Below are 10,938 nucleotides of genomic sequence, written 5' to 3' on the forward strand. Positions count from 1 at the left end.
GAGACCTCTCCCAGCCTGCAGAAGCTGGCTGGGCAAGTTAGGGGTACTGCTCTCGGGCTGGTGCCTGGCTATGCCTGCCCAGCATCCACTGTTCTGTGTGGGACCTGGAAGAGGCTCTCCACCTCAGCCCTGGAGACCAACATCCTGTTAGTTCTTGGGAGCAAGGTTCCATGCTGCGATGCTGCTGTGTCACAGAGGGAGAACAGGCTGACCTTAGCCATTAACATTAACCTTAGAACAGGCAGGGAATGGCAGAGCCACTCTGGTGTTGCTGGCTGGGGATGGGAGGCCCTGGGCTCACTCTGTTCCCCTTCTCCAGTGCCTAGACTGGGATGGGACACAGCCCTGCTAGGCACACCCTTGCTCCCAGCACCAGAGAGGATGTGGCTGGGAAGTTGTGGTCAGATGGCTCCCATGTCTGGCTCAGTGGTCACAGTGAAATGAAAGTCTGTCTTAATCTGCAGGGTGAGTGCCAGTGGGGTGTCTGGTCTGTTGGGGAGGTTGGGATGACAAGGGGGAGCAGCTCTGCAGTAAGGCAAGTGATAATAGACATGTGGTTTCTTGAGGTGAATAAAGGGAGACCTTGTTTGGGGCTCCCTCATTCCTTCAGCTGAGCACCAGGAATCTGAGGATGTGGTCCCCAGAGTCCTGACCCTTTCCCCTTCCCATTGTGTGGGGAACTCAGTGGTAACCCTGAACCCAGCCTTGGTGCCTGTGACTGCAGCAATGGGTTTCTCCCCATAACTGCTGCTTTCTCCCCGCCTCCTCCATGTAGTGCTTGGACCAACGACCATCCAGTGCCTGCTCAGCTGCAGCTCCTCCAGCTTCCCTGGGGACCTCTTGCTGTCCAAGCTGAGCTGGAGGACTGCCAGGATGGTGCTGCTTCAGCGAGGACCTGGACTTAGGGAGGAGGATGAGGACTTCCCAGAGTGTGGTACACACCCACAGCTGTACACCAGTAGCCCAAGGCTCCAGCATGGGGCTTCATGGTCTTTGCAGCTGGACTGCTCCTAGGGAGCCTGGGTGCAAGGTTGTGTCAAGCTGGCCAGCGAGGCTGCTGGCCTCTGGAGCCTACAAGGTGCCTCTGGCTCCCAGGCAGGGTGCCAAGCCCTGGGCTGGGGAGCAGGTCCTGCTCCCTGCCACTCCGGGCTTGCTCCAGCACAGTAAGCCGCAGGGTCTCGGGACAGCCCGCTGAACAGGGTGGGCCCCTGGCACAGCGCCTTGCCTGGGAACATGGCCAGCAGCCCCACTGTGTCCTAGGGCGCTGGGGCAGCTGCTTGCTGCCATACCTGGATGCAAGATGCTGCAGTGCCCCATCCCCACAGGGTGGGGAGCAGTGTGTATTGGGAGGTCTGTGCCAACACGCTGTGTGCATCCCCTGCAGGACACCTGACCTTTGGCCCAGGACAGCCTGGTACTATGGCAGACCCCCCTGGCTGCTGCCACCCCTGTGCCACCTGCCTGCTCTGCCTCTACAGCTGCCAGTGGATCTCCACCAACAAGAAGAGGAAGGGCATGAGAACCACCAAGGTGATACCATGGGTGATGCTGAGCTGTGGCTGGCTCTGGAGGCTCAGAGTAGTGGCTGGGGTGGGGAAGGGCTCCAGCTGGGGGACTAAGTCCAGACATTGGGCTGCTCTCCAGGGATGAGCCCCAAGAGAGCTGGGGTGCTAGCTGGCACTTTCTCTGTCCAGGCACTGCCCTAGCCTGGAGCAGTGAGAAGGTGAGAGGGTGAGCTGTCTGTTCCTGCTGGGCAGCAATAAGGGCAGAGCAGCACACTGCTGCAGCTGGCAGGCTGGGCCCTGGCTGTCCTCTGCCTGGCCAAGCGCGCGGCTGCAGTGGAGCTCACGCGTGCCTGGAGCTCCTTGAGGGCTGAGCGTGGCAGGCAGGTCCTGGGGCACTGAGTGCCTGGCAAGGCACGTGGGAGGCACAGTTCCTAGGCTGGGTGTGGTCTTTGAGGGTGGCTGGAAGGGGGTGTCCCCAGCAATATGTAACCTGGGAGGGGTGAGGCCCTGGGACTTTCTGCGGTCTCCAACTCTCATGGGAGTGGCTGTGCCACTGCTTGTCCCATCTTGCCTGGAATGAGTGGGCTGCAAGTATCCTTGCCCCTTCCCATGTCCAAAGCCATAGTCTGCTCTGAGGGGCTGCTGCATGAGAAAGGAGTCAGTCTTGCCACAGGGGCTGTCCTCCCCAGCCTGGCATAAGCAGCTTTTTCACATGTTTTAGGAGATGCTGGTCCATCTTCCCATAGAATGGGTCCAGCCAAATGAGCTCTCCTGGGGAGCTCTGTTTCCTCTCCATGGGGCAGCACAGTGCCTGGACCTATGAAGCCAGTGCCTGCTGTGAACCCTGTGCACACTGCTGCAGGCTGAGTGCTCCCCAGGGGTCTCAGCAACCTGGCCTGGGCTAGGTGCCCTGCAGGTGTGCACATAGCTGTCATCTCTGGCTTTCAGTGCGACTGCAGCTGGTTCCTTTTCCTCTTCTTTGTCTTCCTCTTCACACTGGCTTGGCTCTACTTCGCCATCATCATCCTCAATGATTTCCACAACTTCAACGAGTGAGTAGGATCCTACACCCAGCCTTGGTCCCCATTCCCCCCTGCCCCTCTTACCATCTCCTTTGCTGTCAGGTTCATCTTCAGGCAGAGGAAGCTGTGGCTAGACTGGTCCCTGGTCCTGCTCATAGCTACTGCTGTGCTGATCACCTACTCAGCCGTGCTGCTGGTGAGCCCCACTGATCCCGCCGGGGCTGGTGTGGGTGTGGAGCTGTGCCCAGCACAGGCTGCCTCGCCTCTGCAGGGCCAGCTGGAGCCCACACCATGGAGCTGCTGGAGCTCTGTCAGCCCGAGCATGCTCAGAGACTCTGCCTGTGCTGGGGGGACAGAGCTCCTGTGGCTGAGTCCTGTACTCTTAGAGGACTGAGTTGTGGGGTACAGCCCACCTCTGACATCTCCTTGTTCTTGTCACAGGTCCTTGCTTTGTGCTTGCAGCTCTGTGGCCAGCCTTTGAAGCTACACTGGATGCACAAGGTGAGAGACTGAGGGTGTAAGCAGATGGTGCCTGCCCTGGCTGCCTTTGCACCTTGAGAAGCTGCAGCCAGCGTAGTGGGGCTACATACAGCTGCTGGGAGTGGCTGTGGGTCCCTGCAGAGCTGTGCTTTTCAGCCACATGTCTCTGAGATGGGAATATTCCCCTTGCTCAAAGCATGGGGTACAGAGCTCGGCTGCAAATCTATATGGGGGAAGTGAGGTCTTAGGACTTTCAGGGGCTTAGGACAAAGGGATGAGGAGGAGTTTGCCTGCCCTGCCAGGGTAGAGCCCAGCTGACCTGCAGGATGCCCTGTGCTCACCTAACTGCCCTGTGCCCTGCCCCGCAGATCCTGCTGATCTTAACTGCCCTGGTGGTGGCTGCAGCCTTCACAGGGCTGGGAATAAAGTGGGCGGAGGAGTGGAGAAGTGCACATATCTCCCTGCAGGTGAGTCACCTTGCTGCCAGAGACTTCCCCAGCTGTACTCTGAACCTGGCCTGTGGGGATAAGCTCAAGGGTGGTGACTGGAGCCCCCCAGCATGACTGTGTGCCATAGGGGTTAACTCTCTGCCTTTGATTTCTGCTGCCTGGCAAGGCAATGTGCTTCTGCTCGTGTAGTCCTGCCTGGAGCAGCTCTAGTCAGGGGGATGAATGCTGGCCAGACCAGAGCATGGAGTCTGTTCAGTGACCCCAGGAGCCTGTCCTTCACTCCCTGGCACTGTGACTCTTCCAGCAGTGCTGGCTGCAGTAGCAGATTCTTGGCATTGGAGCATGTAGATTTCAGGGACAAGAGCTGTGCTGGTGCCATCTGACCCCCTGCCTTTGCCTCCCTAGGCAACAGGTCCCTTCCTGCACATTGGAATCGTGGGGGGAATGACACTCCTTGCCTGGCCCCTGGCCAGCTTCATCTACCGCACCAACAACACAGGTAATCCCCCTTTAAGGCCTCTACCCCCACCACCCGACCCCCACCACGGGAATCACAGAATGGTAGGGGTTGGAAGGGACCTCTGGAGATCATCTAGACTAACTCCCCTGCCAAAGCAGATTAACGCAAAGCAGGCTGCACAGGACTGCATCCAGGAGGGTTTTGAAATTCTTCAGAGAAGGAGACTCCACAACCTCTCTGGGCAGCCTGTTCCAGCCTCACAGTAATTAAGTTTTTCCACATGTTTAGGTGGAAGTTCCTGTGTTCCCGTTTGTGTCCTTTGCCCCTTGTCCTATCACTGGGCACCACTGAAAGGAGACTGGCCCCATCTTCTTCATAGCCACCCTTTAGATATTGATAAGCACTGAGAAGATCCCCTCTCAGTTTTCTCCAGGCTAATTCAACCCCTGTCTTTCAGCCTTTCCTCGTAACAGAGATTTTCCAGTCCCCTAATCATCTTTGTAGCCCTCTGCTGGACACTCCCCACTAGCTGCCTGTCTCTCTGGAACTGGGGAGCCCAGCACTGGACACAGTATTCCAGATGTAGCCTCACTAGGGCAGAATAGAGAGGGAGGAGACCCTCACTCAACCTGCTGGTCACCATTCTTGATGCACCCCAGGATACCATTGGCCTTCTTGACTACAAGATCACACTCCTGGCTCATGGTTTACTTGTTGTCCACTGGGACTCACAGGTCCTTCTCCGTGCAGCTGCTTTCCAGAAGGTCAATCCCTAACCTGTACTGGTGCAGGGGGTTACTCATCCCCCGGTGCAGGACTCTACACTTGCCCTTGTTGAACTTCATTAACTTTCCCTCAGCCCAGCTCTCCAGGCTGCCCAGGTCTTGCTGAATGGCAGCACAGCCTTCTGATGTGTCAACCACTTCTCCTAGTTCTGTATCATCAGAAAACTTACTGAGGGTACACTCAGTCCCTTCATCCAGGTCATTGATGAATACACTGAACAAGACTGGATCCAGTACTGCCCCCTGGGGACCAGCGATAGCTTCCAGCTAGACTTCAGCTCTTCTCTGCCACTGATCACAAGCCTCTGAGCTCTGTTGTTCAGCCAGTTCTTAATCCACCTGCCCTGTTTGCTACCACCCAATCAAGTGGCACTGGTGGCAGAGTGGTAACATGGACAGTCTGGTAGTAATGCCTGCTCTTCTTTGCTGCGTCTCATGCCCAGGCTTTGGTACAGCTTCAGCCCTCACTGCTTTAAAGCTGAAGGAGGGCTATGGATGGCAGACTGAGTCCTGCAGAAGTGCTGGGTTGGGGTGCAAGGACATGTAGTGGGCCAAGCATAAATCTGCAGTTAATGCCAGGAGAAACCACCTTGGCTTATTCCTAACAGCCTGTAAAATACTTCTGTACCTCACCCCTCTGTCTGCCTGCAGGTCTCAGGGTGTTTCTGCTGCTTGTGTACTGCACAGTGATGATTGCACTGTATCTGGCTCCCCTGGGAATCACCTCCCCTTGCATCATGGAGGCAAACCAGCTGCCCCCCAAACCAGCCCTGGTTGGCCACCGAGGAGCACCCATGGTGAGTGACCAGTGCCAGCAGCATCCTGTAGCAGTGGTCAGGGTGGATGGGGCAGGCTGCTCTGCCAGCACAAGCCAGGCTGTGCCTGGCGTGGGGCACTGCTGTAAGACCCTTGATGCTGCAGGCCTGGGTGAGCTCTGGCCAGCCCAGCAGAGGTGGGTCCCCACGCCAGCTGGGGCAGCACAGGGTTGGAGGATGGGTGAGCACAGGGTGAAGACAGCGGGTGCAGCAGCTGCAGGGCAGAGCTGCTTGCTGAGCACTACTGGACCAGGAGCAGGCAGCTCTCAGCAGAAAGCCAGGCTGTGTAGTATGGGCTGGGAGGGAGGGCATAGGCAGCCTCTGGCTGTCTGCACCCAGCCCTTTTCCATCCTCTGCCCTACCAGGGTCACCCTGGTCTCATTGTGATTGCCCTAGAGCCCAGCCAAGCTGCTAGGTGCAGCCAGGCAGAATGAGTGCCTGCCTCCTGCCCCTTCCTCCTGTGCTTCCACACTAACACCATTCCTTTTCCAGCTGGCGCCCGAAAACACCCTCATGTCGCTGCACAAGGCTGTGGACTGTGATGTGCAAGTCTTTGAGACAGACGTCATGGTGAGGTAAATGGGCAGCAGGGACTCAGAGGGGGGAAGGGGTCTGTGTATCCTGGGATGTCACCTCCTACATGGGGCATTCTGAAACACGCCTGGAGGACTAATACAGCCTGCATTTCGAGGCAACCCTGTGCAAAGTGCGCTGCCTTTTCAACCTTCCCAGTATGAGACTGGCTCCAGCTTGGTGTCCCAGTGACCTAGGAGAGTTACTGGGTTTCTGTCCTCCCCACGCAGCCTTCCAGGACATTAGGAGACAGGCAACATCAGTGGAGGGGCACTGCTTGGAAAACAGACCCTGGCTTTAGTTCATCCCATGCAGTCCTTCTATGGGGACAGCTGTGGCAGTGAGCAAGGAACTGCTGGGTTCCTGGCTTGGTTTCTAGATGCTCTGTGCTTTCTAGATGCTTTTTGCATAGAGGACCTCAAGTAGGCCTAAGTGTGGGAGCTACCCTAGCAGCGTAGCTAAGAGTGGGCAGAAATGCCGGGGCAAGGATAGGAGACAAACAAGCTTACAACACAGAGCTTTCCTCTCTGCTCCTTTACCAGTGCTGATGGAGTCCCATTCCTCATGCATGATGAGGAACTCACCAGGACCACCAACGTGCAGGCTGTGTTCCCTGAGAGGGCTGCCATGAACAGTACCACCTTCAACTGGACAGACCTCCAGCAGCTGGATGCTGGCAGCTGGTTCCTGGAGGTCAGAATGCCCCTGGGGTTGTTGGTCAGGGATGGGTGTATTTGTGGGTGAAGCACGAGCTTTACCCTGGTGAACGTGCCCTCTGGAACACTGGTCCTGACAGACACCTGGACAAGGTGCAGAAGCACATCCATGCCTGCACAAATCTTTTGGGTGTGGTTATGCCCCAAGCTGAGATTTGTTCTGACTCCTTAGCTGAGTCATGGAGGAGGCTGGTTTGAGGGGAGATGCCTCATGCATTAGCTTTGAGCTGCACAGCCTGCCTGGGCTTGAAGGCAGCTGTGGCAAGGCTCTTCCCAAAAGGTGACTAACCAGCTGCTGAGCTGCTCTGAATGCCCACAGGTGTGGAGGCTGCTTGAAGTGTCCCATTAGTGGGAAGAAAGGTAGAGTTGCCCTGTGGATGTACAGGGGAAGGATCCCTGTGCCTTCTTGCACTGGATATGCCAGTGTAGGAAACTGAGAGCCAGACAGGCACCAGTTTGGGATGTGGAAGCTTATGGGGGGGTCTGCCTATGATGACTAACTCTCTCTCACCCTTGCAGCGGAGGCCATTTTCCACTGTGCAGAGTCTTTCTGCTGGCGATCACTACCAGGCAACAAAACAGAGGATCCCCTCCCTGGAACAGGCACTAGAAGTAGCAAAGCAGAGCAATGTCTCCATAATGTTCGACCTGAGGCCTGAGAACCACAGTGACTACCAGAGTTTCATCAATGCCACCCTGGAAGTGATCTTACATTCAGGCATTCCACTACAGCAGGTGAGCTGGCCACCACACCACCACTGCTGGGCCCTGCTGTCACACCTCTCCATGGTAGGAGATGCCCTGCCAACCCCACTGAGCATGCCTTCTACCTCATACACCACATCCCCAAATGCGGTCCCTGCTGGGGAACCCTGTCTTGGCATGGGGTTCTCTATCCAGGACAAGTTGCCAAAAATTAGGGGTTAATTCCTACAGCTTCAGACCTGTCCAAATACTCTGGTTCCCCAGCACTGGTCACTGTGGTGTGTAAACAGTGACTCAGCCTAGGGAGGGGACCAACAGTGCTAGCAAGAACAGGAAAACAATGCTTAGGCCTCCACCTCCCCACACTTTGCCACACCTCTCCCTGCAGCTCTTGACTCCTGCTGCAACCAGGTGCTGCCCTGAGAGGATAAATTAACACCCAAAGTGCTTTTCATTCTTGGGTTTTGGGGTGCATAGAGCAGGAGGGGACGTAGCAAAGACTTGCAGTGTGCTGATCCAGGGTTCATTCTTACTGCGGAGTTGGAGCTAGAAGGATTCACTGCTTGATCCATTCAGGGACCCAGAAAGGACATAACTGCTGCAGCTTTCTTAGGCTGGAACTGCTTTCTCCCCTCATTGGGGTCTCTTGTACTTACTTCTTAGCTGGGGCAAACTCTTAGGAGACCATACTGGCTGAGAGCCTCATGGAGTTGTTGAGTGTGAAGAGATGGGCAGAATGCAGCTGTCTGAGCAGGCCAAGTGTGCCTGGACATGCAAGGCAATATCAGAAGAGAGCAAGCTCTCCTGAACACCTCGTCTCTGCATGTGTTCTCTGGTTCTTGCCTAGGTCCTGTGGCTGCCAGATGGGTTCAGGGAACAGGTCAAACAACAAGCCCCAGGTGTTAAGCAAGTTTATGGCCGGAAGAGACTCAAAAATGAGAAGGAGCCACTGCTGCACGTCAACCTGCCCTACCAGGACATGAGCTCTGAGGAGATCAGGTGAGAGACTTGTGCCCAGAACCCTGTGGGCTGTCCCAGGGGCTGGCAGAGGTAAGGGCCGGCTGAGGCTGTGTGCTGGCAGACTGCTGGGATGGCCAGGGTGTGTGCTGCAGTCTTGTGGACAAGCATGCCTTATGAGGCAGGGCTGGTACAGGGGATGGATCTATCTGCAGTCCGCTGTCTTGCCAGCAAATCTGCCCTGGGTCTGGCTCTCCAGACAGTTGCTGCATATAGTTGCAAGTGCTGGATCACCTCCCAGATACACGGTCCCTTTGGCAGGCTGAGCGTGCGGGCAGCCTGCTGTCTGCTGCTCTGACCCCGGCTGTCCCGTGCAGGCAGTACCGCCGGGACAACATCTCTGTGAACCTCTACGTGGTAAACCAGCCCTGGCTCTTCTCGGTGCTCTGGTGCTCTGGGGTGAGCTCTGTCACCACCAACGCCTGCCAGGTGCTGAAGGAGATGAAACACCCCATCTGGCTGTTTGTAAGTGACCCCTCCATCCTTCACCCTGCCTCGAAGGCTGTGCCCCAGGCACTTGTGGGTCCCTTCCTGCAGCAGCCCTGGGCTGTGTCACCAGTACACCAGCCATGGCTGATGTTCATGGCTTGTCTTGTTGCCTTGCAGCCCAGCAGCACATATCTCATGATCTGGATTGCTGTAGACTGCACTTCTTTCCTTGCCATCCTCTGGGCCTTCCTCTTGATGAAGTATGTTTGATCCCTTCTCCCCTCCCAGGGCAGGTCTGTTGGGGGAGGCTCTAGTGTGCTCCGGGTGGCTGGTACCAAACCCAGTCATACCTGCTGCCACCACTCTCTGGACTCATATCCCTGGGGGTCCTCTCCTGTCTGCTGGCTAAGTGAGACCACAGTGTGTGGAGGAAGCTTTTACCACCAGGCTACAGCTACAAATCTGGCTTGACCCTTTCTCAAGATGCTGGATACCTTAGTTCACATTTACTAGCTCACTCTGCAACCCCAGGGCTTTGTGGGCTGAGGCTGGGGGACCTTGGCCCTGCTCCTTTACTGGTGCTGCAGGCACCAGGAGCAGATCCCTGCAGGACTGTGTGTCCTGTGTGGTCTCACAAGTCTCCAGCTGGGAGCTTGGGGGTGGGAAGGAGGAGGCCAGACTGACATGCTAAAGTTGATCCTATTCCATCTCTTCTCTAGGAAATGCTCCCAGAGAAGACGAGCAGTGGGTAAGTGTGCACAGATGTGAGCTCCCCTCCCTTGCAGCCAAGTTGTGCCTGTGGTATTCTCCTGGGCAGGCAGGCAGTTTTCTCCAGGTGAACACAAAAGTGCAGTCTGGGATGGCCGGCGGAGGGAAGGGAATCCAAGCCCAGGGAGTCTTGTCCTGCCCTCTGCAAACAGCCATGTGGGACAGCACTGGGGAGTCCCACGTTCCCTTGTGTCCTCAAACCTGCTTTTCAAGCTGCTCTGCCTGTCACTGCAGGATAATGGCTGCCTGCAATGACTGCTTTTTCTCTATGTCTCCCCAGAGTCCGAGACAGACGTGCTGCTCACAAAGATCAACAGCTTGATGCAAGAGTGACCCCTCCAGCGTTCATCAGCCATTGGCAGGAGCAGCCAGAGCTATGCACAGCTCAAGTGGGGACCCCAGGCCAGCTTCGACGCTCCTTTCCTTTGCAGACCCCTTCCTGAGACTCCTGTCCTGCATAGCCTTCCGGGCTCCTTTCATGGCACACAGCTGTCCTCAGCTGAGAAGACCTGGAACTGGGTTTCTGGTTCCCAATGGCAGTGAAGAACTGGAACCTTTGCAGGGTTTTGCTGTGGCTGGCTTGTGCCTGGGGGCTGAGTAGTTATCCAGTGGTGCTGGGGCTAAAACCTCTGCCCCGGGGTTTGGAGACTAGTGGGGATCAGAGTTGCTGTTTGGCGCAGGTGAAGGGCAGGCTGTCAGCAGCACTTCCTGCAGCCAGCGGTGGGAAACCTTGTTTAAAGTGCTGCTTCCCTGGGGGCTGGCCTGCCCCATGGCTTGAGGAATAGGAAGGGCGGTGCTGGGGGGAGTGGGGGTGGCTTTTCACCTGATGGAAGGGGGAACTGAGCTTTTCCCACACCCGTGCTGGACACAGGTGCTGCCCCTGCTGCTGCTGGCTCGTGCTTTTGGGCCAGCATGCTGGCACCCCATGCAGCAGTTCGTGGCTATTACTCTGGGGGGGAGCAGGGCCTGGGGGCGGAGGGTGTCTGGGGACCGGACCACGATCACACTCCTGCTCCTGCGAGGCTGCGGAGGTGTTCGAGGAGCGGGCAGCGGTGGGACTCGGCGTCGTTCACTTTGCAGCAGGGTCTTCTTGAACGTGGAAACGGGAATCGGGTCGGTTTTCCTTGTTCGTACCTTTTTATGTCAATAAATCAGCGGAGCGGTAGACAGACCGCAAAGGGTGAGCTGGAGAGCTGCTCCCTCCCTCTTTGCCG

The 10,938-nt window shown here is 56.7% G+C and overlaps 1 protein-coding gene across 1 annotated transcript; it reads left to right on the plus strand.

The window, feature by feature from the left end:
* The first annotated feature begins 1,419 nt into the window (after positions 1-1,419).
* On the plus strand, positions 1,420-10,057 carry GDPD2 (glycerophosphodiester phosphodiesterase domain containing 2). Its single transcript, XM_008936199.1, has 15 exons — positions 1,420-1,530; positions 2,454-2,557; positions 2,630-2,723; positions 2,969-3,028; positions 3,376-3,474; positions 3,862-3,955; positions 5,353-5,498; positions 6,009-6,091; positions 6,632-6,782; positions 7,325-7,540; positions 8,358-8,509; positions 8,845-8,992; positions 9,134-9,216; positions 9,676-9,704; positions 10,005-10,057. Exons 1-15 carry the CDS (start codon positions 1,420-1,422, stop codon positions 10,055-10,057), a joined length of 1,623 nt encoding a protein of 540 aa, XP_008934447.1.
* Positions 10,058-10,938: the final 881 nt, after the last annotated feature.

Source organism: Merops nubicus, unplaced genomic scaffold (assembly GCF_000691845.1).
Source record: "Merops nubicus isolate BGI_N331 unplaced genomic scaffold, ASM69184v1 scaffold4250, whole genome shotgun sequence".
NCBI lineage: Eukaryota > Metazoa > Chordata > Aves > Coraciiformes > Meropidae > Merops > Merops nubicus.